Here is a 26,809-nt window from a genome sequence, read left to right on the forward strand (position 1 = left end):
GAGGAGACTGGGGAAAGATTGCCTGTGGAGCTCAGGAATGAATCATAAAGAACAACATTTTTAGAAATGAATACTGAACTGTTAATAGAAGAAGCACAATAGTGCACTCACACCGTTGAGAGTACAGTATTTGGAAATAAATGACAGAGAAGAAAAAGATCAAATATGAAGAGATAAAGCATCATGACAAATTGTTAGGGACAGGATATAGGCAAAGCAGCCCCAGCCAACAGGTAACTGGAGTCCCCGTTCCATTACCTGTAGCCACGTGACAGGTTGCCCCAAACTCAGAGGCTTGAGGCAGCAATTCATTACCCCGTGTTTCTTTTGTTTTCTTTTTTTTTTTTTTGAGACAGAGTCTCGCTTTGTTGCCCAGGCTAGAGTGAGTGCCGTGGCGTCAGCCTAGCTCACAGCAACCTCAGACTCCTGGGCTCAAGCGATCCTGCTGTCTCAGCCTCCCGAGTAGCTGGGACTACTGGCATGCGCCACCATGCCCAGCTAATTTTTTAAGTTGGTCAATTAATTTCTTTCTATTTTTAGTAGAGATGGGGTCTTGCTCAGGCTGGTTTTGAACTCCTGACCTTGGGCAATCTGCCCGCCTCGGCCTCCCAGAGTGCTAGGATTACAGGCGTGAGCCACCACGCCTGGCCATTTAGCCCATGTTTCCGTGGGGTGGCCGGGTGGTCTTGCTCTTCTGACCTGAGTTCCCTGCTGTGGTTGCAGTCCCTTGACTGGATACCGCTCATGGTCCCAGGCCACTGTCAGCAGGGCCACCTTGGTTCTCCTCCCCATGTACCCTCCAGGGGCCCGGCCAGCTTTCTCCCAGCACCCTGGTCTGGGCAGTGCTGCCGGAGCAAGAGCAGGAGTAGGAGTTGTCTGGATTCCTGAGGCCTGTGGTGTCCCTGTTGCCCGCACCATTGGGAGAGCAAAGCAGGCTGGCCTAGATCCAGAGGCTGATAGACTCTGCCTCTCGACAGGAGAGCCGCATGATGCTGTGGCCATGTTTTCAATTTCCGTTTGTTTTTTGAGACAGAGTCTCACTCTGTTGCCTGGGCTAGAGTGCCGTGGCATCAGCCTAGCTCACAGCAACCTCAAACTCCTGGGCTCAAGTGATCCTCCTGCCTCAGCCTCCCAAGTAGCTGGGACTACAGGTATGCACCATCATGCCTGGCTAATTTTTTCTATGTATTTTTAGTTATCCAGATAATTTATTTTTATTTTTTTAGTAGAAACGGGGTCTCACTCTTGCTTAGGCTGATCTCGAACTCCTGAGCTCAAGTCATCCCCCAGCCTCACCCTCCTAGTGTGGTGGGATTACAGGTGTGAGCCACCGTGCCCAGCCTATTTTCCCACTTCAACAGTCCCCAGAGAAAAGAATCAAAACAATGATACAGGCCGGGCACAGTGGCTCATGCCTGTAATCCTAGCACTCTGGGAGGCCGAGGCGGGCGGATTGCTTGAGGTCAGGAGTTCGAAACCAGCCAGAGCAAGAGCAAGACCCCGTCTCTACTATAAATAGAAAGAAATCAATTGGCCAACTAAAAATATATAGAAAAAATTAGCCAGGCATGGTGGTGCATGCCTGTAGTCCCAGCTACTCGGGAGGCTGAGGCAAGAGGATCACTTGAGCCCAGGAGTTTGAGGTTGCCGTGAGCGAGGCTGATGCCACGGCACTCATTCTAGCCTGGGCAACAAAGGGAGACTCTGTCTCAAAAAACAAACAAACAGGGCCGGGCGCGGTGGCTCACGCCTGTAATCCTAGCACTCTGGGAGGCCGAGGCAGGCGGATTGCTCAAGGTCAGGAATTCAAAACCAGCCTGAGCGAGACCCCGTCTCTACCATAAAAATAGAAAGAAATTAATTGGCCAACTAATAGATATATATATATAAAAATCAGCGGGCATGGTGGCGAATGCCTGTAGTCCCAGCTACTCGGGAGGCTGAGGCAGGAGGATCGCTTGAGCCCAGGAGTTTGAGGTTGCTGTGAGCTAGGCTGACGCCACGGCACTCACTCTAGCCTAGGCAACAAAGCGAGACTCTGTCTCAAAACAAACAAACAAACAAACAAACAACAACAAAAAACAATGATACAGAGCAAATGCTAAGAAACAACAACTCAAGAACACATTTCTGAAATGAAATACTAAATCTCCATATTGCAATGGCATCCACACATCTTGAAAATTAGATCGAGACTGATAGACGTTTTTTAGTAAACTTATTAACCTTTAAAGAAAATGAAAATGATAAATCTTTTGGGGATACAGGAAAAAGCCTCAAGCCACATATAAGGGGAAGAAGAACCAGGCTGGCATCAGACGTGTCACAGCGATATTTTAGGACGGAAGGTAGGGAGCAGAGGGAGCTCTCGGCTGGGCCTGGACGGTTCCTGGGTGAGACGGGAACTTGGAGCACACCACATCTGGCAGCTTTTGTCTGCCCCTTCTTTTCACAGATTGGGGCAATTGAGGCCTGCAGCCGGAAAGGGAATGTCTGCCCCCAACACATATGCCCCGATTCCAGGCTTCCCTCAGTATCCTCCATTGATAAAGCCCTGTCCCCAGGCAGGGTCATGTGCCAACTGTCTGGCCACCTCTCTCACTCCCTTTTCCATCTGGGCCACGCTCACCCCTTCTCTGCCAGGCTACCTCTGTCTTTATGTGACCCTTCTGAGAGCCTGTGTTGTAGCAGGAAGCTGTAGTGAGGTCTGAAGCCAAGAGTCACTATTTTTGTGCAACTGGACAAGTCAGCTGTCTTCTCTGTGCCCTGTTGCAGTTGTTCATTCTTTTCAACAAATACTTATTGAGAGCCTGTGTTTGTGCCATGGGCTGCTCTACATGAACAAAAAAAGTCCTTGCTTAAATTGTAGTTGGAGAAATAGAAAAAGAAAACAAAACAAAAAAAAAAGCCAGGCAGAGTAGTCCCAGCTACTTGGGAGGCTGAGGCAGGAGGATCGCTTGACCCCAGGAGTTCCAGGCAGCAGTGAGCTGTGATCACAGCTGTGAACAGCCACTGCACTCCAGCCTGGGTGACACGGCGAGACGTATTCTTCTAAAAGAAGAAGCCAGCTTTATGCAGTGGTAGTACCATAGCCAATGAGGGTTAGCTGTGGCATGATTATTGCTAATGGAAAACCAGTACCCCCTGTGACGACTTGCAATATAGCTGACATTGGCAATTTCTGACCATCTCTACGGAGATGGAATTAAAAAAAAAGAAGAAGAAAATAAGGGAATGACGGACTTAAAATTCTCAAGGTAATGGAATAAGAATCAAGGATATTGTTCCCAGCCAATTCGACCTTCACGTATAAAAGCCACAGAGCAACTATTATAAACATCCCAAACCTGGGGAATTTACTACAGACCACCAAAACACTGAGGAAAATAGGAAAATGCTGTCATCGTTACATTTATCCACACGTGTCCAACCTGGGTCAGATCCCTCCTGTCCACAGTCACTCCGCCTCTTTGTGATTTGGGGTCAGCTATTGATTACCCATTCCATGAAAGATCTACAGCTAAGTTTTAATCCCAAACTGACCTCCTCCCCCCATTCAGCATGCTCCAGAACTTTCCTGTTTGGGGGGGGGTAAAGGAAACTCTGATGAGGCTGGGTGTGGTGGCTTATGCCTGTAATCATAGTACTCTGGGAGATCGCTCAAGGTCAGAAGTTCGAATCCAGCCTTGGCAAGAGTGAGACCCCCGTCTCTACTAAAAATAGAAAGAAATTGGTCAACTAAAAATATATAGAAAAAAACTAGCCGGGCATGGTGGCACATGCCTATAGTCCCAGCTACTCGGGAGGCTGAGGCAGGAGGATCATTTGAGCCTAGGAGTCTGAGGTTGCTGTGAGCTAGGCTGATGCCACGGCACTCACTCTAGCCTGGGCAACAGAGTGAGACTCTGTCTCAAAAAAGAGAAAAGAAAACTCTGATGGTAATAACAACAGAACGTCACAAGCCATAGAGACACGTGGACAACCCATATATGAGACTGGCCCAGCCCAGCAACCGGCGAGGGGAGCCGGCCCAGCCCGTCCCACCTTGTTGTTCCTCTCAGGGTTGCTGCGCCCCGGCAGTGCCTGCCAGCGTGGCGGTGCCGGGTCTCGTCCCGTGTCCCTGAGGAGTTGCTTTGCTGGGTGGCGCCGTGAGCCCTGGGCCTGCACCCCACGGCTAGGCCGCCTGATGGAACTGCCGTTGGAGCCGCCCCGTGCATCATGTATCCTGCTCCCCTCCGGGCAAAGCAGGTGTCTCGCTGGGTTTGAGCTGGCAGAGCGTGACGTGCACACTTTCCAGATTTGAAGGTTCCAGGGAAATAAGAATGTCAGCTCCCTTCCGTCCCCACAAGCTCCTGCTTCCGTGTCAGTCTGTGTTCAGACTGTCCCTCCTCCCCCAGGTTTTTCCTCTGTTCCGAGCTCTGGGTGCCAATGGCCTGCTCATCGAGTACGAGGACATGTTCCCCTACGAGGGCCCCCTGAGGCTGCTGCGGGCCAGGTACTCCTACAGGTGAGTGCTCTCGGGAGGTGGGGGTGATGGGGTGGGGGACCATCAGGAACGTAACAGTGGGGCCTGCATTCCTTTCCTGTCTTTCTAAATACGTTATCTTCAGTTATAAAATCGAAACAGGTTGTAAAGTAAAGCACACTCACTGAGAGAATTTAGGAACCTGGAAAGAGGAAGTAGCAGAGCTGCCGGGGCCCCGTGCAGGGAGGCGGCTGCTCCTGAGGCCACAGCTGGGTCTCGGGGTGACGGGAGAGGAGCAGAGGCAGTGAGATAGGACGTGGTGGAGATGGGAGGCACCTGCTCAGCTTTCAGATCACAGGTCTCTGCGTCGATCAGTATGAGTGTCCCAAAGGAAAAGTGGGCAGAGGACGTTAGCCGGGAGATCTCAAAGGAAGAAATAAAAATGGCCAAAAAGCGGCCAGGGGAATGGTGACTCATGCCTGTAATCCTAGCACTCTGGGAGGCCGAGGCGGGAGGATCGTTTGAGCTCAGGAGTTCAAGACCAGCCTGAGCAAGAGCGAGACCCCATCTCTACTAAAAATAGAAATTAATTGGCCAACTAAAAATATATAGAAAAAATTAGCCAGGCATAGTGGCGCATGCCTGTAGTATCACCTACTCCGGAGGCTGAGGCAGGAGGATCGCTTGAGCCCAGGAGTCTGAGGTTGCTGTGAGCTAGGCTGACGCCACGGCACTCTAGCCTGGGGCAACAGAGTGAGACTCTGTCTCAAAGGAAAAAAAAAACAAACAAAAAAAACCGGCCAGTAAACATAGCAGAAAACACTAAGCAGGAAGTTAAAACGGCAGTGTGGCACCATCCAGGCACCAGACTGGGATGTCCCGACCGTCCTCGGGTAGAGTTCAGGGAGGCTTTTAAAGAAATCATAGTCTCCTGTGTTCACGAAGAGGAGAAAAAGCAGATATATTTAGAAAACAGGCAACTTTGTCTAATGCACAAATTTATAGCACTGATTAGCCTAAGAAATGGTTCAAACGTATATAAAAATGAGAAGTAGCTTCCCTTTTTAGATAAATTCATAAATGGCGACTCGAGACGTAGCTGTGAAAAGTGAGAAAGCCGACACAGGGTAGCGTGCCCTTCCCAGCACGTGCCCCCCGCGGGTTCCCACCCCGGTCGAGGGTACGGACACAGGTGATGGGATTTGCCCTCGGCCAGGGGCAGCTCCTGCTCTGGAGTGGGCGGGCTCCTCGCCCAGCCCGATGTCGTGCAAGGTGCAGACGACCTCACCCTCCTGTGCGGTTCCGTTAAGAGCAGCTGATGAGGCCGGGCACGGCGGCTCACACCTGTAATCCTAGCACTCTGGGAGGCCCAGGCGGGCAGATCACTCGAGGTCAGGAGTTCAAAACCAGCCTGAGCAAGAGCAAGATCCCATCTCTACTCAAGATAGAAAGAAATTAATTGGCCAACTAAAAATATATATAGAAAAAATTAGCCGGGCATGGTGGCGCATGCCTGTAGTCTCAGCTACTCGGGAGGCTGAGGAGGAGGATCGCTTGAGCCCCGGAGTTTGAGGTTGCTGTGAGCTAGGCTGACCCCATGGCACTCACTCTACTCTGGGCAACAAAGTGAGACTGTCTCAAAAAAAAAAAAAAAAATAAGAGCAGCTGATGAAAAGCAAGCTCTTACCTGAGGATATGAGAGCGTCATTTCCCCAGATTCCAGACTGGGTGCCTTCCCCGAAACCTTGAGAATCGCTGTGGAGCTTTTTGGAGTTAGCAGCCTCACGGTTTTGCAGGAGGGCCCTCCAGGGTCCAACAGGGAGGGCTGGGGGCGTGTGGAGTGGCCGCTGACCATGCTGGCTCGACCCTCTCTCCAGCCCCTCTGAGATCAAAGAGATCCTGCGCCTGGCCAGCCTGAACCAGCTGGAGGTGGTGCCCTTGGTGCAGACGTTCGGACACATGGAGGTGAGTGGCAGGACGGAAGGTGCTGGGTGCTGGGTGGGGCCCGAGGGTGGCCAGGCCTGGCCCGCTGCACGGGGGGCCTTAGCCCTGGGAAAGGTGGCAGGGCAGCCTCCACCTGGGGCTGGAGAGGGGTCCTGGGGTCCAGTGGGGTCCCCTTCTTACCTTGTATCCACACAAGTGCTGTTGTGTGAGGCAAGAACAACAGGAAGGATTGGAGCCGTGCTTTCCATTTTCTGTTTGTGTCTGTTTTCACTTTAATGCTAAAAATATTTTCCCAAGCCCCGATGTGATCTTCAGAAATATTCTTCATGTCTGCACCAAACACATGGGGGACGAACTAAACACAACATTGATCGAGTGGCTCTTGGGTCCACGTGACTCCCTAAGAAATGCACATGGTGGACGTACCAACAGCCCCTCCTCCTCGTCTCCGTTCCCTCCCGCGCTTGCCCTGCCGGGCGCCGGAGCTCAGGCCTCTCGTCCGTAGCTGCTGGAAATGGCCCACTGTTCCAGCACCGTCTGTCGAAAAGACTCTCCTTCCTTCCAGGAACTGCCTTTGTACCTGCGTCGGAAACCAGCCAGCCACACTCACGAGGGTCGATTCCAGACTCTGTCCCGTTCTGCCGATGCGTTGTGTCTTCCCTCGGCTGACGCTGCAGTATCTGTAGTTCCCCATAAATCCAAACATCAGGATGTGTGGTGCCTCCAACTTCATTCCTCTTTCCCAAAATTGGTGGGACTAGTCTCGTTCCTTTGCCTCTTCATGCATGTTTTATTTTATTTTATTTTATTTTTTATTTTTTTTTAGACAGAGTCTCACTTGCTTGCCCGGGCTAGAGTGCCGTGGCGTCAGCCTAGCTCACAGCAACCTCACACTCCTGGGCTCAAGCAATCCTCCTACCTCAGCCTCCCGAGTAGCTGGGACTACAGGCATGCACCACCATGCTCGGCTAATTTTTTTAAATATATTTTTAGTTGGCCAATTAATTTCTTTCTATTTTTAGTAGAGATGGGGTCTCATTCTTGCCCAGGTTGGTCTCGAACTCCTGGGCTCAAACGATCCTCCTGCCTTGGCCTCCCAGAGTGCTGGGATTACAGGTGTGAGCCACTGCGCCTGGCCCACACATACTTTAGATTTGGCCTGTCTGCACATCTGTGAAAACCTTGCTGGTGTTTTGGTTGGAAATGCATTGAATCCGTAAAGCAGTTTGTTTCCAATCCGTGAACATGTGGTGTCCACCATCAATTGTGTTTTCCTTGCCCTCAACATCGTGTTTTCCTTGGTGCTTTCGAGAGTCCTCTCTGCGCTCAAGCCTTTGAGCCGTTTGATCACGACCGTCCGGTTGTGGGTTTCTTTGCGTTCGTCCTGCTTGGCTTTGTTGGCCGCAGAGCGGTTGATGGTTGTCACCCCTCAAGTGAGGTCCGTGGCTGTTTCCTGGGCCTGTCTCTGCTCGCTTCCCTCTCCTGCCCTTCTCGGCCCGGCCGCGAGTGTCTGGCGCCCTGGCGTTGTCCTGCAGGCCTCTGAGGCCTGCTCACTCTGCTTCTGTCTTTTTCCTGCCGCTCAGATTGAATAATTTCTGTCGCTTTATTGTCACAATCACCGAGTCTTCTGATGTCTCAGCTCTGCTGCTCTTCCCTTTAGTTCTTGCGACGCGCCTCTGGAGCGTCTGTCCGGCAAGTCCCCCTGCGGCCCACCAGAGTCGCGGCCCACGGGCCGGGTTTCTTCCCGAGGCTCCCCTCCCTGGTCCATTGCACGCCTCGTGTCGTGGGTTTTGGTTGAGAACCGGACGCTTCAGATCAGATGTTCTAGCAAACCCAAATGTTTATTTTTGTCCCCAGTGGGTGGTGGTGGTTTTGTTGTTTTCCAGCAGTCGCCTGGATTTCCAACGTGGGGCCTGTCTGCCCAGCTGTGGGTGGCCATGGTGTCTCTGCTCAGCTTTTGTCCTTATTTTTGCTTTAGCCTGGCCTCCTGGAGCCCCTCTGCCTTCGTACGTAGCTGGTGGCAGCTGCCGTGGGGTGGCAGAGGTTGTGCTCAGGCACCTCGAGCCCATGAGGCCTCCACCCTGCCTGGGGCTGTGTGGGGCTCAGTGGCTCCGAGTCTGCGTGGCCTACATGGGCCACACCCCATCAGCCGTGGGCGTGAGGAGGGCGTGTGTGTGTCACCTCTGGAATTCCCGGCCAGCAGAGGATGGACCGTTTTCTCCGTGGTTTTTCCCAGCCCCAGGTCAGACGTGCCCCCAGTGGCAGGGTCTCCGCTCTTGTCTCTGGTCTTTCACGAATAAACATTTCCAGTTTGCTGTTTGCCTTCGGTTGCCCTGAGTGGCTGTTCTGGAAGAACTGTTCTGTCTTTGTGCTTTGCTGGAGGGGAGTCGGCAGGCCTCCTCACGCCGGGAGCGCAGGGCTCCGCCTGCACGTCCAGGAGTGGCGGGGCCGGCTCTGCACGGCGGCCTGTCCTCAGCCGCAGAGGCGGAAGGGAAAGCAGGTTCCAGCAGGTGTGGCCCTCGGCCCTGGCGCCCCGCTCCGCTGAAGACTTTCTAGGGGGTCTGGGGTGCACAGCTCAGCCACCCGCTGGCCCCCGGCAACTCCGAGCAGAGCTGAGGCAAAGACACCCCAGGGCGGGAGGAGGGAGCTTGGCGCCAGCCTCTCTCGGACCCGGCCCCTCAAGCCCGCCCGCCCCCGCCCATGTCTCCGCAGTTCGTGCTGAAGCACGCGGCCTTCGCCCACCTGCGGGAAGTGGAGCCCTTCCCCAACACCCTGAACCCCCACGAGGCGGAGTCCCTGGCGCTGGTGGGCGCCATGATCGACCAGATCCTGCAGCAGCACCCGGGCGCCCAGCGGCTCCACATCGGCTGTGACGAGGTGGGTGCCCTCGTCCCCAAATCCTGCCACAGCCCCCTTCCCTTGGCCACCAGGCCACCTTCTCCCGTGTCTCAGTTTCTCTTTTTAAGTAGAAAATAGCCCAAGTGCCAAAGCATGCAGACTCGGCTTGTCGAGGAGACAGTCCCTGTCCGGGAGCCCGTTCTAGCACCTTCTCCGGGAGGACGGGGCCTGGCACAGGGCAAACCGGCTCAGCCCGGGGAAGCCCCGAGTGTCCGCTGAGCCTGCCCGGGGGTGGCCGTGTGGCCCCGGCAGTGCAGAGCCAGCCCTGCTGGGGCAGGTTCATGCCCTTGTCCCGGGTAGTCTCGGGATGTCACTGTCCCAGCTAAAGATGCGCAGCCTGCGAGGGGAGAGGAAGTGTTGACACCACTCTGGACCCTGAGCCCCGGCTGGGAAGGGGGGCCCCGGGTGCCTGGTGATGCACCCCCTGCCCCTAGAGGCCCCGCCCCGGCCCCAGCTGCTCCACTCACGTGACTCCGCTCCAGGCTGTGCCCACGGAGGCCTCGGCTGGGAACAGCTGGGCTGGGACTGTGGTCCGCAAACATCTCAGCCCAGAGGTGTCCTTTGTGAAGGACGTCTGTGTGTGGTGAGATGCACAGAGCGTGACAGTCACGCTGTGTGCACTGTGACGCACGGACTCCAGCACTTTGCGGTACGTTCACAGGGTCCCGCGCTGTCCCCGCTGCGCCCCTGCAGCTCCCCTGGCAGGAACCCCATATCCCCGCCCGCCAGCCCTCTGTGCGTGGGCTCGCACAGCGTGCTGCCTACGGGGCTGGCTTTTTTTCCCCATGAGGGTTTCAGGGTCCTCCGCGTCGTAGCCTGTGTGGGGACGTCACTCCCTCTTCAGGCTGAACGATAGTCACTTTGCACGGGGGCCCTTGCATGTCCACTCGTCAGTCAGTGGACCCAGGTTCCGGGTCCCGCCTTTTGCCGGCCGTGAGCAGAGCTGCATGCAGGTTTAGGTCCTGGCGAAGGGGCTCCGAGCCCCTCCCTTGGCCTGCCCCCCACACGCAGCTGCCAAGACTTGGGACGAGGCGTAAGCCCGGCACCTCGGCGTGTGCAGGGGTGCGGGCAGTGGGTGCGGAGCGAGCCCGGCCCTTCCTCCCTGCAGGTGTATTACCTGGGTGAGGGGGAAGCCTCCCGACAGTGGCTGCAGCAGGAGCAGAACAGCAAGGCCAAGCTGTGCCTGTCCCACATACGGGCGGTGGCCAGCCACGTGCTGGCCCGGCACCCGAACGTGACACCCCTGGCGTGGGACGACATGCTGCGGGACATGCCCGAGGACCAGCTCACAGGTCTGCCGCGCCTGGCTGCCCCGAGACCCCCGACCCCTGAGACAAAACACACTGTAGGAAACGGGCCCTGACGGAGCCGGCTCTGCTCAGACCACGTCACCTGTTCTCTTGTGAAAATGCCACTGAGCCGTCGCCCTGGGAGTCCTGTGGGTCTGGGGAGAGTGGCAGGTGTGGGCTGCAGAGTAGCCATGGGCCTGCGGGGGCTGGGGGGCCTGGGAGTGTCCTCCGGGCCAGCCCTGCAGGGCCACGGGTGAGGATCCAGGGCAGGCCGTCACTGCTCCCGGGTCCTCGGGGCGCGTGTGTGCCCAGGGCCACGCCATCCTGGCAGCCACCAGCCTCGCGTGGCTACTTAGGTTAATCGTGATTAATGAGAACTGACCCCATCGAGCAGCAAGCTCGGGAGCACTGGGCGTGTGGCAGAGAGGGGGCAGGTGGGACGGTCCCGCCCACAGAGCCGCGGGGCCGGCATTCCTCACCCAGGCAGGTGGGAAAAGGTGCCGCATGTGGCTGTGGTTTTCGTCACCAAACGCACGGCACAGTGCTGAGTGTCCCCTCGAAACCGTGGGTCATGCTCCCGTTTTACTGCGAAGCCCGTGCGTGCGAGGGGCCGGGATGTGGTCTGGACGGTCTCCCCGTTGCCCGCAGCGTCAGGGGTGCCGCAGCTGGTGGAGCCGGTGCTCTGGGACTACGCGGCCGACCTGGACGTGCCTGGCAAGGGTCAGTGCCCGGTTGCAGGGGACGCCCTGGGCGTGTGGCTGTGTGTGGGCAGGGCCCCTGTCCCCGCGACCCTGCAGCCCCAACTGCCCAGTGCCCCCACAGACCCTCCCTGGGGAGCCCGGCGGCCTCCTGCTCCCGCTGTGCGGGGCATCTCCCCGACGGGCAGGTGAAGTGGGGGCTCCCCCTGGAGTCTCCTCCAGCCCTGCAGTCACTGGCCTCCTGCAGTCGGGTCTGGATGGGGGCGTGGCCCAGGGGCATGGCCGGGCCCTGCTCGGGGCCGGGCCAGCTCACATGCCTGCCTCCCCACCCAGTGCTGCTCATGCAGAAGTACCGTGAGTGTGGCTTCCGGCAGCTGTGGGCGGCCAGCGCCTTCAAGGGTGCCTCGGGGCCCAGCCAGGCCCTGACCCCGGTGGAGCACCACCTCAGGAACCACGAGCGCTGGCTGCAGGTGGCGGCCAGCACGCCGGCGGGCTCGCTGCGGGGCATCGTCCTCACCGGCTGGCAGAGGTGAGCTCTTGGGCCAGCCGTCAGGGGGCAGAGGTGGCTCGGGGAGTGAGCAGCCACTGGGAGTTGACCCCTCCCACCTGTGGCCCCTGTGCACAGAGTCACAAGCACGTGGCCCTGGCCTGTGTGCTCCACACGGGAGCCTGTTTGGGCCTCATGGACGGCCAAGCAGGAGGGATTTGGTGGGTGGGGGGAGGCCAGGTGGGCAGGTCGGGCCAGCTCACAGCCCACCATGTGCCCAGAGGCAGCAGCCGGCGCTGCAGAAGCATCTAGGGGCCCCCAGTGTCCGGCCCTGGGGGGCAGGCACCTCGGTCTGGATTGAACCAGGCTGCCCCAGGCAGGGCAGAGCCGCCCTCGGGGCAGGACAGACGGCGGGCCTCCCCGGGCCCTGATGTCAGGCACCGGTGAGCCTTCACCTGCTCATACCTGAGGGCCCAGAGATACTATACGGGGCGAAGGGACCGATGACGAGGACGCCCCAGGTCAGAGTGCCGCCGGCAGCAGGGCTGAGCACCCCCACCGCCCTCCATGGACGCAGGCATGACCACTTCTCTGTGCTGTGCGAGCTGCTTCCCGTGGGGGTCCCGTCGCTGGCAGCCTGTCTGCAGTTGCTCCTACACGGTACGTCTGTCCAGCCCACGGCCCTGCTGAGCCCTCCCAGAAAGACTGGGGGAGACGGGGAGGGCGGGAGCCGACCACTCGGGCAGAGACACCCATCCGTCCCTGCTGGAGACGTGCGGATGTTCTCGGCGTCTGCTTCCGCGCTCCCTGGGTTTAAGAAGGGACCTTCCCCTCCTGCCGTCCTGGGGTCGGCCCTTTCTGTTGTTCCTTCTGGCCTTCACAGAAGAACAGGGTTAGCCTTTTGCGGCAGGTGTTCCTCTCGCACACTGGCGTGGCCGTCTGTCCACGTCAGCGCCTGCAGCAGCCCCGGACGCGGTGCAGGTGGCTGCACCCAGCGGGAAGGGCCACGTGCCGCCCGGGTGTTGGTGCTGCCGCAGCACATGCTTGTTTCTGTTTTGTGGCTTTCAAAGCAACAGGCATGTCCCGCGTGTTCGGTGAGGCGGCAGGGCTCATGGGCCCCTGCTCCCCTCCAGAGCCCCCCACCGCTTCCCGCTGTGCTCGATTGCAGGAGGATTCACTGAAGATGTCAAGCTGAGAGTGGAGAACATTCTCGAGGGTTCGAGCGTGGAGACAACCGATCCTGCAAGGTAAGCCCCCACCCCTCCCAGCCCTGCCCCGTTTGTGGGGCAGCTGTTCTCAGTGTGGTTCTCCACAGTGAGGGGGCCAGCTCCTTCCCCGGCAGCGACATCCTCGGCCTCGTCACGCACTTCAGCCTGCACCTGCGCAGCTCTGTGGACGCACTGCTGGAGAGGAACAGGTGGGTGGTGGGCGCGCCCCACGACCCCCGGCTCAGGGGAGTGGCCTGAGCAAAGACTTTCTGGGCAGAAGAGACCTTTAGAAATGTCTGCCAGATTCTGAATGGTTTTTCCAGAGGTATCACTGTAAAACCACCCCGGGACTAGCCACTGTCGGCCGAGCGCTGCCCGGCCCGCAGGTGCACCAGCCTGGGGTCTACACGGTGGGGGCCCCTGAGGGCCGGCCTGTTGGGCACACCTGCCTGTGCGTCTGCCCAGGTACGTGACCGGCTGGTTTAGCGCCTACCACCGCAGTCGGAAGCTCATCCACCCCGTCATGGTGCAGCACATCCGGCCCGAGGCGCTCAGGTAACCCCGGCAGCCCGTCCCCCACCGTGGTGGCACCGCTGTTGTGCTGGGCTTTGAACCGAGACAGGCTTTCTGGGAGTTGCAGCCGTAGGTCATTCCCTTCATTGCTGGAGAGGACCCACCGGCGCTTGCTGATGCTTCCCTGAACGTTAGAGCAAGGTGCTGGGTCTTAGGTGCCCGGGCAGGTGTGGGGCTCCTCCCTGGACTCAGACCACATGGGCTGGGCCCCTGCATCCGCCCCCCGAGACAGGCAGACTGCCCCCCCAGGGAGTACAGATGCTGCCAGCTGCCCCAGGTTCATAGGCCAGTACAGAAAACCTGCCAGCTCACTGCAAAGTACATTCCAGTCTCAGATGCCCAACTGTGACAAATTTGCTCACCTCTTCGTCCCACAACCTAGGGGCCACTAGTCCCACTTTACAGATGGGTAAACCGAGGCACAGAGCAGCACTGGCCCATGGGGCTGAGGACTTGAGTGCAGAGTGCTTAGATGTGAGTAGTCCCCGGGGACCCCCCGGGTGTGCTCATGGCGGCCGTCCTCCCCCCCAGCCTGCTGGCGCAGTGGAGCTCCCTCCTGCAGCGGCTGGAGGCTGCCCTGCAGCTGGCCTTCTACCCCGACGCGGTGGAGGAGTGGCTGGAGGAGAACGTGCACCCCAGCCTGGGGCGGCTGCAGGCTCTGCTGCAGGACCTGAGTGAGGCGGTGGCTCCGCAGCCCCCACCCAGAGGCTCCAGCTGGGACGCCAGTCAGGAGTCCTGAGGGGCGTGGCCCATGCATGGCCGAGGAGCAGCTGTCCAGCGGCCCTCCTGCAGCTGCTCCCTCCCAGCCAGGACGCCCCTCCAACGGGATGAAACTACTGAAGGAAAAAGCACATGGGACCTGTTTTATGATCTGCACATAGAACTTCCTTCTTTTGAAATAAAAAGAAGAGTGGAAGACAGAGGTCACGCTAACAGAAAGCTGGAACAGGCAGGGTGGTGCATGCACCAGGAATCCCAGCACTCTGGGAGGCCGAGTGGGGAGGACACTTGAGCCCAGGAGTTGGAGGCTGCGGTGAACTGCAGTGACACCACTGCACTCTACCCCTGGCCACAGAGGGAGTCTGTCTTAAAAAAAAAAAAAAAAACAGGCTGGGAGCAGTGGCTCACGCTTGTAATCCTAGCACTCTGGGAGGCCGAGGTGGGTGGACTGTTTGAGCTCAGAAGTTCGAGACCAGCCTGAGCAAGAGCAAGACCTCGCCTCTACTAAAAATAGAAAGAAAATAGCTGGACAACTAAAAAAATATAGAAAAATTAGCCATGGTGGCATATGCCTGTAGTCCCAGCTACTTGGGAGGCTGAGGCAGGAGGATCGCTTGAGCCCAGGAGTTTGTTTGAGGTTGCTGTGAGCTAGGCTGACGCCACGGCACTCACTCTAGCCTGGGCGACAGAGTGAGACTCTTGTCTTGAAAAAAAAAAAAACAGGTTTTCCATCTCCTGCCGTGCCGGTGGTTTCAGTTCAGCCAGGCTCCTGTGGCAGAGAGGGCACCTGGCCCAGGGCAGCTTCTTCCCCTCACCTAAAGCATGTCCTCCCAACCCACAGGGTGAACAGACCAGAAAGCAGTTACTGCATTTCACACTTGCAGGAAGAGAAGCTGAACTGGCATGTGTACAACCACGTCCCCAACTGGGGGCTGTGGCCCCTGCCGGGGAGGGTGCTACCATGTCTTGCTCTCTCTGAGGTGGCCTGACCCGGGGCAGAGGCGTCACCGCCTGTGTGTGGCGCAGGCACAAAAGCCCCGAAGCTGCCCTGCGCCGTCTCCAGCACCGGCCGGCCCTTCTGTGCCGGGCAGCCTCATGGGGGCTGGCCAGGGAGTGGGAGTCCTCCGGCCGTGGGCCTGGGACCAGCTGTGCGTGCTTAGCGCAGGCTGCGCCTTGGAGCCCGGCCCCAACCCCCCCGCCAGGTCTTCCCCAGGTTTGAGACAGGCTGGACGTCTTTCTGCAGAGGGCCACCCAGTGTTTAGGTGCTTCAGGGTATTAGAAGAGTTTTTCTTCACTGGCAGCTTCTGCCCAGGCTGACGGTGGGGAGTGGAGGGCCCCTCTGCAGAGACGGCCTGGGCAGGGCAGTCGGCTCGGAGGGCCCTGGTGTCACCGAGGGGGAGGCGGGATCCCCAGTGGCTGCAGGACAGGTGGATGGGGGTCCTGGGCATTGGCCTGTGCCCCAGCAGCGGTGGCATCCGTGGGGCCTGGCCCCAAACCACACACTTGGAAGGCTTGCTGCGGCCTGTGGGCTGAATCCCGTAGGAATCTAGGCCGGCAAAACCTCAGGCTTCAGGGAAGGCCAGGCTCAGCCCTGCGCTGCGGAAAGCGACCTTTTTCAGAGGCTGCGGGGTCTGTCCAGACCAGGCCATGCCACCTGTCACCCTCACACCCAAACTGCCCCGGCTGAAGCCAGTGTTTGACCCTGGGGGAGCCCGAGGCCCAGGCCCTCCCCTGGACACAGCACCCCACCCGGCCCTTCCTGGCCTCCGAGAGGGTCCAGCCCAGGGTTTAGCAGAGAGCAGAAGCCGTGGCTTGTAGGGGCGGGAGGCAGGCCCGGCTGGAGGCGCCGTCAGAGCCAGGGCCAGGGGACTCTCCGTGAGCGGCTCATCTGCAGCCACGCCTGCGCCGTCAGCTCTGGTTCCCGGGGTCGCTGGCCTCGCTGTCGCTGCTCTGAGACAGCTCTGCCGGGCTCTCCAGGCGGTGCAGCTCCAGGAAGTTGGTGATGAGCTTGGCAACGGCTTCCACATCACTGCGCAAGGCCGGAGTGGGGGTGGGGAGGGGCAGGTCACCTTGGGTCACAGCAGCACCAGCCCCAAGCAGCCGGCGAGACTCCATGCCGGCATTGTCCCCACCACCCACCTGCAGCAGCCCCCGGGGCTCCAACCCAGACCCAGCACTGTCCCGGTCCCGCCCTCCCCAGACCCCTGCCCCATCCTATCCCAGCTGGCACCACCGCCCCGAGCCGGGTACCGTGTCAGGTGGATCGCAAGCCCACGGGACTCACCTGCGGCGGCCCATGACGGCGCTCTGGGTGAGCGGGTGGGAGAAGCCCGTGGCGAACCTCAGCACCACCGAGTAGCCCCGCCCGAAGTACCGGACCTTCTCCTCCTCCACGTTCACGTCCCGGATGTCGCTCAGCAGGACCACCACTGCGGGACACAGGTCAGCGGCCGTCGGCCCCCCCGAGCTTGTGCTGGGGCCGCTGGCTCTGCTGGGATGCGCCATGTTTGCGCTGGCACAACTGTTTGTTGTTTCCCGTCCGAGGCTGGGCCCCGGGGATGGCCATGACCCTGACCGCAGTGTGAGGTCACCTGGGTGAGGATGTGCTCGGCGGCCCCACTGTGGCTGCGTCACTGCGCACGCTTGCTCCTGAGCTCTGACACGCCGGGGACCCGCTGAGCACAGGGCTGGCCGACTTGGTTTCATTTCCCCCCAGGCTGAAAAAATGCCTTCCTGGCCCCCAGCTTGGTGACCGGCCCCTGGCCACTTCCTGTGGCCGTTCAGGTGCCGGGCAGCTGGTGGCTGCCAGAGAACCCACTGGGCGTCACCACTGTCAGCCTGCCAGGAAGCGCGCTAACCTGGCGCTAAGTCTGAGACCACTGAGCAACTCTGTCCCACCGCAGGGCTGTGCTCTGGCTGGCTGTCCCCCGGTGGCCCCTCACGAGACACCCCCACCCCGTTAGAAGCCCACCCAAGGGCCTCTCTGCACCTGCACCCACTACCCACCAGGGTGGGAGCAGATGCCCTGTAGCAGCATCTCCGGAAAGTCTGCTGACCACGGTGGACCGGAGACTCCGGCAGGGGCCTCCCCTGACCCTGGCCGCGCACCGCAGGCCCCGAGGAGCCCACGGCAGCAGGGCAGGTCTGGGAGGAGGGTGGCCCCGCCCCAGAGCTGCACTGGCCGCCATGACTCTGCCTTCCTGGCTGCACTCCGGACCCCAGGAGGGGTGGGGATGGGGGGAGAGAACACCATCCAAACAGTCCACCCCAAGCCAGACCCTGCTCCTCCCACCCTCCCAGGTCAAAGCTCGGTAGAGCCCAGGAGTCTGCAGCACCGGGCAGGCCAGGCGCGTCTGTGGGACCCCACATCCCACATGCAGGACACAGCACCTAGCGGGCGAACTTGGACCCGAGGCGCTGCCAGGCCTCCCTGGGCCTCGTGGTCGCCCGCCGCACCCAGCCTGAGCCTCGGAACTGCCCGCCTCACCTTGGTCGTGGCCTGCTCTGAACAGAGTCAGCAGCTTCTTGTAGAGGCTGAACGTCTTCAGGACGACCTTCCCCGTGCTCTTGTTGAAGACGGCTTCCTGGAAACCAACACACGCTGACCATACGCGGACCGAGGGGCGGGGGCGGAGTGGACGCCGGGGTGTTGCCACGCGGGTGCCAGAGAAGGGGCCCTCCCAGTCGGAACCAGGCCCTGGAGCCTGCGTGGGGCTCCGCTGGGGCTGACGCCCGCAGTGACCCGAGACTCTCGTGGGTACCGCAGGGGCTCGTCCCACTGCAGCCACCCCCCAGTGCAGGACTCGGCCCAGCCGCCCAGTAAGACGACGGAGGGCAGAAAGTCTCATGGGGGCACGGGGACTGGGGCGGGGCCTGCAGACACAACCCCTCTGCACCCAGCAGCTCCAGGAACGAAGAATTCTGGTGAAAAACAGTCATCAGAAGCTTCTAGGAGAAAAACACCTTCACCAGATGCCTTGGCCCAAGAATGGTCACAGGCAGTGTCCAGGGGCCAAGTTCCACTAAGCGGAAACCGTGAGGCTAGGACTGTTTCAGAGTACGGAGGAGGCCTTGAGCTGCCTGGAGCCCTCCTCCTGCTTCCATCCATCCCTGCACGGAGACCCAGGAGCGCCTTCCCCCTTGCCGCTGCCCCCACCCGCACCAGCCTCACCTCCCAGTCCTCCAGGTTCTGCACAGCCACGAACAGACAGCCGGCGACGTAGAACAGCTTCCAGCCCAGACTATCTGGACAAACACAGGGCGCCAGGCGTGAGCACAGCAGGGGCCCAGGCGACGGGTCCACGAGGGGCCCCTGGGCAGCCGCCTGTGCCGCTGGCCCTGCCTTGGTCCCTCAGGACCCACACGGGACATGCCCCGTCCAGCTCTGCCCCAGGAGCCCACCTGAAGCAGGCAGGGGTGCACTCAGCCTCTGCCCGTCTCAGCAGGACGGGATGGTGGGAAGCATGGTACACACCTGCAACAGGACCTCAGGCCTACGCTAAGGAGCATCTTTTGAGGAATATTTTACGACATTTGAAAACGCCTGAGACGTAGGAAGTGACATGCAGGCTGGGTGGGAAGGTGCGTTCGGAAGAGCACACTTGCAGGAGGAGATGGTGCCCTGAGCACCAATGGTCTTAGGGTAGAAGTGCCAGAGACCCTAAAGGTCATGCCAGGACCCATCACAAAGGGCGGTTTTTGCAAACAGCTGAGAAGGTTGGTGGGGGTTTTTACCTCCACTGTAGTAGGCAGCGGCCAGGCCGATGGACAAGATTCCTGCAGAGAGAAAGAAAGTCCTTCCCATGAGTCCTCCCCGGTGCAGTGGGCTCCTGAGAGCTGCAGCCCCTTCCCACTGCAGGGATGGCTGGGGACTAGGGCTCAGGGTAGAGACCACCAGGTTCAGAGTCGGGGAAACAGCCAAACAGCTGGTTCAAAAACACAGCATAGGCCGGGCACGGTGGCTCACGCCTGTAATCTTAGCACTCTGGGAGGCCAAGGTGGGTGGATTGCTCGAGGTCAGGAGTTTGAAACCAGCCTGAGCCTGAGCAAGACCCCGTCTCTACTATAAATAGAAAGAAATTAATTGGCCAACTAATATATATATATAGAAAAAATTAGCCGGGCATGGTGGCGCATGCCTGTAGTCCCAGCTACTTGGGAGGCTGAGGCAGGAGGATTGCCTGAGCCCAGGAGATTGAGGTTGCTGTGAGCTAGGCTGACGCCACGGCACTCACTCTAGCCTGGGCAACAAAAGCGAGACTCTGTCTCAAAAAAAAAACACAGCATAGTCAGGCGCAGCAACTACTCAGGGAGGCTGACGTGGAAGGATAGATCGCTTGAGCCGAGGAGTTCAAGTCCAGCCTGAGCAATGCTGCAAGACCCCATCTCTCTCTCTCACACACACAGTATACCATAACTCACAGTACTCACTGGATACATTGCCACGTGAGGCTTTAGAGCTTCCCGGGGAGTCAGGAAGGAGCCTGTCATGGTGATGCCAGGGCAGCACATTGTGAGGAATGGAAACAAGACTGTACAGGAGACTCATGGCACAGCACACAAAGCAAAACATGCAGGAAGCCACACGCATGTCGGGGGAACGATGGGTCACAGAGATGCAGCTGCTGAAGGTACGGCCAGCACCTCTGCTCACACAGCGACCAGCCCAGGAGACACAAGTGCAGCTGCCCCGAGGGCTCAGGACCCTCCAGATGGGCAGGGACGGGACAGAGGAGAAAAAAGAGGGGCAAGACCCCGGGGCCCAACATAGGGGTCAAAGCAAGTACAAAGGAAAATACGGTGACTCAGAAAAGCCACCCAACTAACTCACCCAAAATGTTAGTGAAAGGATGTTAGTGACAAAAAAAGACAAACTAGACATGCATTATCTGTAAAACCATGCATATAGGATACAATCTAAATGGATACAAAGAAACAGAACAATTGCTTTATTTCAGGGTAATAGTACAAAAGAGGAAACACCCCATTTCATTTTCATCCTTTTTTGTAGTTAGGCTTTCCAGTGTTGTTGTTTTGTTTTGTTTTTTTTATTTTGGAGATGGGGTCTCACTCTGTCGCCCAGAGTGGAGTACAGTGGCCTCACCATAGCCCACTGCAGCCTTAGACTCCTGGGCTCAATCAGTCCTCCTGCCTCAGCCTCCTGAGTAGCTGGACTACAGGCGTGTGGCACCAGGCCAGGCTTTCTGTTTGAAGGACAAATGTGGATGGGAAGCCTTACCAACCAGCAGGGACCAGGACCGGATGCCAGGAGCCCTCTTCAGATGGAGGCGGGAGCTGGTGCGCATTTCCACCTGCATGTACATCCCTGGAACGTGCAGGTACCGCTCTCCACTGGAGCTGAGGTCTGGGGAAGAACAGACACAGACAGCTGGATGCCTCGAGGCACTGCACACAGGCAAGCGCCCACCTCATCAGGTGTAGACAGGAGGCCAGGTCAGACCCACCAGCAAAGGGGCCTGCAGCCTGCCCAACTTGGCCTCTGCAGTCAGGCGAGTCACTCAATCCCCAAGGACTCCACTTCCTCTGTGCAGAAGGCCCTCTTCTTTCTGCTCGCAATTACACTGACTGCACTGGGGCTGCTTCCCCCACCAAGACTTGAGAAGCGTCAACCTGATCACCATGGGCCCCATATCTGGAAACAAAGCTTCAAAGAGCCGTTAGGCCCCAGCAGCCCTGAAGCTTCCGGCACCCTCCCTGAATCTCAACTCTCCCCTGAGCTGGCCTCCACCAAGAAGGGGAACTGAAAGTCTTGTCGTGGCCTGAGTCCACCCTGGCAGGACTGGGAAAGCCACCTTTGTCTCCACTGTCCTCCCCCTGCTGAAACTCCAGACTACTCAGGAGAGGGTCCCAAGGCACCGCTGCAATCAGCGAGTCACCAAAGGCTACTCTTTACCAGCGCTCTGCCAGGGCTACAGCAGCCCCACACGCTGTCAATGAGCTCAAAACACTGCCTCCCACCCAGTTCGGGGAAGTTTCTCGGATACTTCCCTGCAGAGTCAAATCAAATTCCTCACATTAAATAGTGGACGCAAGTCACACAAACGAATCCTAAATCACCGCTCTCTCGACCTCAGTTACCGACAAGGCTCCAAAAACGTCCCTGTCCCCCTCAACACGCGTGCACACACATACACGCGTGCACCGACGTGCATGCACATACACACGCGTGCACAGACGTGCATGCACAAATGCGCGCATGCACACATACACACGCGTGCACAGACGCGCAAGCACACATATACTAGCGTGTACACATATGCGCGCGCACCGACCACTCGCCTCTGCCCGGGCCGGGGGACCCCCGCTGCGACGGCCCGACACCGAGGCCCGTGGGCGCTGCCGGCCTCACGACAGCCCGGGCGAAGACGGGCCTCAGCGGCGGCGCCCAGCCTGCGGCCGACGCCCGGCTCCCCGCGGCTGCACGCACTGCGCGCGGTCACAGCGACGTGACTGCAGGGCACGGGCGGCCGGCGGCCGAGCGTCGCGGGAGGGAAGCGCGGAGCCCGCCCCGCCCCCGCCTACCGAGCGACGACCCCGCGCGGAAGCCGAGGGACACGAACCGGCGGACACGGGGCGGCGCGGCCTTCCGGGACCGGGACGGGACGGACTTCCGGGTTAGAGGAGGACTTCCGGGGGCGTGGCGGGACTGGCGTCCGGGGCGGGGCTAACACCGGAGCTGTCCATATTAATGACTTGTCCTTTGCCGGGGTGGAGAGCCCTGGGTCGCGCAGACGCGGGAAACTCGCCTCTGGACTCCCGAGAGACACGGAGCGCCGCGGAGTAATCTAACAAAAGATACACAGCAGCTTCGTGGTAAAAATTGTAAGTTTGGGGGGTTTTTTTGAGACAGAGCCTCACTCTGGCCCCGGCCGGAGCTCAGCGGTGCGTCCACAGATGCTGCAGCCTCGAACTCCTGGGCTCCAGGATCCTCCCGCCTTGGCCTCGCGGGTAGAACCCCCGCGCCCCGCGCCCGGCCCATTGTCAGTGTGAGACCACGTCAGTGAGACGTGAGAAAATGCAGATGAATAGTTATGTAGATGCTACTGGGAACCAGGAGTTTCAGCAGGGGAGAAAGGACTGTCAATGGAAAAGAGCCCAAATTCCGTAAAATAATTTTCAGTGGTTTATTGTCAGCCAGGGCCAAGAAGCCCTGGGCAAGTGGTCTCACTGTGGTCTGGTTATAATTTGGTTTTATACATTTCAGGGAAACAGGAATTAACAAAGTCATAAATTAATACATAGAAGGCATACATTGGTTTGGCCCCAAACAGCAGGACATCTCGAAGCAGGGGCGTACAGGTTATAGGTGGGTTTAAAGGTTCTTTGATTTGTAATAGGTTGAAGAAATGAAGCTTTATCTAAAGGCTTAAAATGTTCTACGTTAACGTAAGGAAGCCTGTTAATCAGAGACTAGCCACTGGACATATACCCAGACTCAAGTGGATGTGTTAAGTAAATTGATGAGCTACAGGTGTGGTTTAATCTCTCCCTTACATGGCCTTACGCTTGTTGATGATTTTGCATCTTACTGTTAAAAAGAGTAACTCCAAAAGCGACAGGGCATAACTAGGTGTGTCTGACCGCCCTTCTCCTCATGGCCGGCAATTCAACTTTAAGGTTTTTTGGGGGAGGGGGTTCCCTTGGCCAAGAGGGGGGGTCCATTCAGTTGGCTTGGGGGGGCTTAAGATTTTTAGTTCACAGGAGTCACACATGTAATATCAACAAAGTTAAATAAGAACCCCGTGTTCCTGGATTTGAATTAGAAGTACCAGTGTAAATTAACACTGTATTTTGTCTTTTCAATACCACCCTTTATAATTTTTTTTTAAAGCCAGTCAAATTTAGCAGTGAGGGGTTGAATACTAACTTTAGTAACTCTAATATTAATAAGTTCTGATAACCCACTACCCTTTATAAAATTAATAAAAGGTCACAGGTGGGAACTGTGGTAGGGGCCTGAACTCTGCAAAGATATAGGCACAGTTGAAATATATATCTATATATAATACCAGCCATTGTCCCCTAGTTTACTTTCCTATAATTGCTGCTCAGGAGTCACATAGCTGGTGAATCCTCTCAAGGGAATGGAAAAGGAGAGCAAACCAATCCCACACCCAGCTGAAGAAAAGAAATAACTAAGGTCAGAGCAGAGCTAAACAAAATAGATTCCAAAAGACTTATACAGAAGATTAATAAAACAAAAAGTTGGTTCATTGAAAAGATAAAGTCAACAGGCCTCTTACTAGAATAACTAAAACAGAAAATAAAGGACCCTCATAAGGTCAGTCTATATGCAAAAGGAAATATTACAACTGATACCACAGAAACACAAAATATCTTTGAATACTATTAAAGTCTCTATGCACATAAACTTGAAAATGTCAAGAAAATGGACAAATTCTTGGAAACACACAACCTCCCTAGGCTCAATCAGGAAGAAATAGAACTCCTGAAGAGGCTAATATCAAGTAACAAAATTGAGACAATAAAAAAACCTTGTCACAAAAAAAAGTCCCAGACAAGATGGTTTCACAGCTGAATTTTACCAGACATATAAAGAAGAACTGGTACCTATACTGCAGAAATTATTTCATAACATTGAGAAGGAAGGAATTCTCCCCAACTCATCTATGAAGCCAATATCACCTTGATACCAAAGCCAGAAAAGGATACGACAAAAAAGAAAACAACAGACCAATATCCCTCATGAATATAGATGCAAAAATTCTCAATAAAATCCTAGCAAACAGAATTCAGCTGCACATCAAAAAATAATCCACCACAACCATGTTCATTTCATCCGAGAGACACAAGGATGGTTCAACATACACAAATCTATAAACATGATTCACCACATTAATAGAAGCAAAAACAAAGACCATGATCCTCTCAATAGATGGAGAAAAAGCATTTGAAAAAATTCAACACCCTTCTGTGATAAGAACTCTTAACAAAGTAGGCATAGATGGAACGTACCTCAAAATTACAAAATCCATATATGACAAATCCACAGTCAACATCATACTGAATGGGGAAAAATTGAGAGCATTCCTGCTCAGAACTAGAACCAGATAAGGTTGCCCACTGTCACTAGTTCCATTCAACATAGTGCTGGAAGTGCTAGCCAGAGCAATCAGGGAAGAAAAGGAAATCAAGGGTATCCAAATGGGGAAAGAAGAGGTCAAACTATTGCTCTTTGCTAATGAGATGATGTTACATAGAAAATTCCAAAGATTCTGCCAACAGACTCTTGGAATTGATAAATAAATTCAGCAAAGTCTCAGGTTACAAAATCAATGTAAATAGATCAATACCATTCCTGTACTCCAATAACAATCAAGCCAAGAATCAAATCAAAGACTCAATGCCTTTCACAATAGCAACAAAGAAAATAAAATTCCTAGGAATATATTTAATCAAGGAGGTGAAAGACCCCTACAGAGAGAACTAGGAAACACTGATGTAAGGAATCACACATGACACAAACAAATGGAAAAACATTTCATGCTCATGGATTGGCAGAATCAACATTGGTAAAATGCCCAAAGTGATTTATAGATTCAGTGCAATTCCCATTAAAATACCCATGTCATTTTTCACAGATCTAGAAAAAAATAATTCTATGCTTCATATGGAACCAGAAAAGACCCCATATAGCCAAAACAATCTTAAGCAAAAAGAACAAATCGGGAGGCATCCATTTACCAAACTTCAAGCTATACTATAAGGTTATAATAACCCAAATAGCATGGTACTGACACAAGAACAGAGACATAGACCGATGGATCAGAACAGAGAACCCAGGTATAAAAACGTCCTCATATAGCCATCTAATCTTTGACAATGCAGACAAAAACATACGCTGGGGAAAAGAATCACTACTCAATAAATGGTGTTGGGGAAATTGGATAGCCACATGTAGAAGACTGAAAGAGGGTCTGCACCTCTCACCACTCACAAAAATTAATTCATGATGGATAACAGACTTAAGCCTAAGGCATGAAACTATACGAACTCTAGAAGAAAATGTTGGAAAAACTCATAGACATCAGCCTAGGCAAAGAATTTATGAAGACAACAAAAGCAGTCACAGCAACAACAAAAATAAATAAATGAGACCTGATCAAATCAAAAAGCTTCAACACAGCCAAGGAAGCAATCAATAGAGTGAACTGCCAACTTACAGAATGGGAGAAAATATTTGCATGCTATACATCCAATAAATGGCCAAGAACTAGAATCTACAAAGAAATCAAGCAATTCAGAAAAAAAAAAAAATTCAACCCCACTAAAAAGTGGGTAAAAGACATGAAAACAAATTCTTCAAAAGAAGATAGACTAATGACCAACAAACATATGAAAAAATGCTCAACATCTCTAATCATCAGGGGGAAATGCAAATAAAAACCACAATGAGATATCACCTAACTCCTGTTAGAATGGTTTTTATGAAAAATTCCCAAAACAACAAATGCTGGCGTGGATGCAGAGAGGTAGGAACACTTATACACTGTTGGTGGGACTGCAAACTAGTACAACCTCTATGTAAAGTACTGTGGAGATACCTTAAAGAACTAAAAGTAGACCTACCATTTGATCCAGCAGTCCCGCTATTTGGTATTTACCCAAAGGAAAAAAGGACATTTTATAAAAAAGACCCCTGCTCCTGAATGTTTATAGCAGCACAATTCACAATTTCAAAGATGCGGAAACAACCCAAGTGCCCATCAACACATGAGTGGATTAATAAAATGTGGTATATGTACACCATGGAGTACTACTCAGCCATAAAAAATGGTGAGCTTGTATTAACCTAGATGGAATTGGAAACCATTCTTCTAAGTGAAGTATCACAAGAATGGGAAAGCAAATACCAAATATACTCACCATAAATTGGAACTAATCTGTCAACACTTATGTGTACATATGGAAATAACACTCATTAGAAATCAAGCAGGTGGGAGGAGGGAGGTGTTGGGTAAATTCACACCTGATGGGTACAATAACTTTGACTCAAACTGTACAAAAGCAATTTATGTAACGAAAACATTTGTACCCCCATAATATTCTGAAATTAAAAAAAAGAAAAAGGTTTCCACATCAATAACAATAATTCAGTGAATTGAAAATCATAAGGTGCTTCTATATGTAATTCATAATGATATAATTTTAAGTCTTTGTTCAGTTTTGACGAATGGTAACAAACCAAACTCAAGTTTTTTGACTGGTTAATAAAGAGAATTAAGCATTTATCCTGCCTTTCTTTATAAAAATTACAACAGAGTAATCAAATAGTGGGTGAGGGGAGTTTTCTCATTATACAAGTATTCTTAATAAATGAAGAAGAAATTGTAGGATTAAAATGTCACACTAATCCCCATAATATGCCGAAATAAGAAAAAATAAAAATAAAAATGGAGTAAAAAAAAAATTGTCACACTAATGAACTGGGCTAGGTGGCTCACACCTGTAATCCCAGCAGTTTGGGAGGCTGAGGTGGGAGGACG

At 55.2% G+C, this 26,809-nt stretch overlaps 2 protein-coding genes and 1 non-coding gene across 4 annotated transcripts in view; 2 read left to right on the top strand and 1 right to left on the bottom strand.

Moving 5' to 3' along the window:
• HEXD (hexosaminidase D) overlaps positions 1-15,004 on the top strand; it is an 18,868-nt gene extending 3,864 nt beyond the window's left edge. Inside the window, exons 3-13 of the mRNA XM_012777269.3 lie at positions 4,398-4,507; positions 6,343-6,430; positions 9,122-9,286; positions 10,416-10,599; positions 11,245-11,316; positions 11,628-11,823; positions 12,359-12,441; positions 12,950-13,028; positions 13,097-13,198; positions 13,455-13,544; positions 14,094-15,004. Coding sequence (XP_012632723.1) covers positions 4,398-4,507; positions 6,343-6,430; positions 9,122-9,286; positions 10,416-10,599; positions 11,245-11,316; positions 11,628-11,823; positions 12,359-12,441; positions 12,950-13,028; positions 13,097-13,198; positions 13,455-13,544; positions 14,094-14,301 — 1,377 coding nt within the window. The 3' untranslated portion in view covers positions 14,302-15,004. The remainder of the gene's footprint in view (positions 1-4,397; positions 4,508-6,342; positions 6,431-9,121; positions 9,287-10,415; positions 10,600-11,244; positions 11,317-11,627; positions 11,824-12,358; positions 12,442-12,949; positions 13,029-13,096; positions 13,199-13,454; positions 13,545-14,093) is intronic.
• LOC142867025 (U4 spliceosomal RNA) lies at positions 3,067-3,200 on the top strand. The gene has a single exon (XR_012916757.1). It is a non-coding gene; the product is annotated as a U4 spliceosomal RNA (small nuclear RNA).
• Positions 15,005-16,058: 1,054 nt separating the features above from the next.
• CYBC1 (cytochrome b-245 chaperone 1) lies at positions 16,059-21,917 on the bottom strand. Of its 2 annotated transcripts, none has more exons than XM_012777272.3 (7): positions 21,825-21,917; positions 20,521-20,646; positions 19,017-19,058; positions 18,454-18,527; positions 17,770-17,866; positions 16,567-16,711; positions 16,059-16,311 (listed from the first exon to the last, which is right to left on the bottom strand). In XM_012777272.3, exons 2-7 carry the CDS (start codon positions 20,603-20,605, stop codon positions 16,191-16,193), a joined length of 564 nt encoding a protein of 187 aa, XP_012632726.1. In that variant the 5' UTR covers positions 20,606-20,646; positions 21,825-21,917; the 3' UTR covers positions 16,059-16,190. The 2 variants fall into 2 exon arrangements, with proteins under 2 accessions (XP_012632726.1, XP_075855952.1); XM_075999837.1 differs by having other exon boundaries at positions 21,863-21,909.
• Positions 21,918-26,809: the final 4,892 nt, after the last annotated feature.

The sequence above is a fragment of the Microcebus murinus genome, unplaced genomic scaffold (genome assembly GCF_040939455.1).
Source record: "Microcebus murinus isolate Inina unplaced genomic scaffold, M.murinus_Inina_mat1.0 scaf010_hap2_Mmur4.0, whole genome shotgun sequence".
In the NCBI taxonomy this organism is placed as follows: domain Eukaryota; kingdom Metazoa; phylum Chordata; class Mammalia; order Primates; family Cheirogaleidae; genus Microcebus; species Microcebus murinus.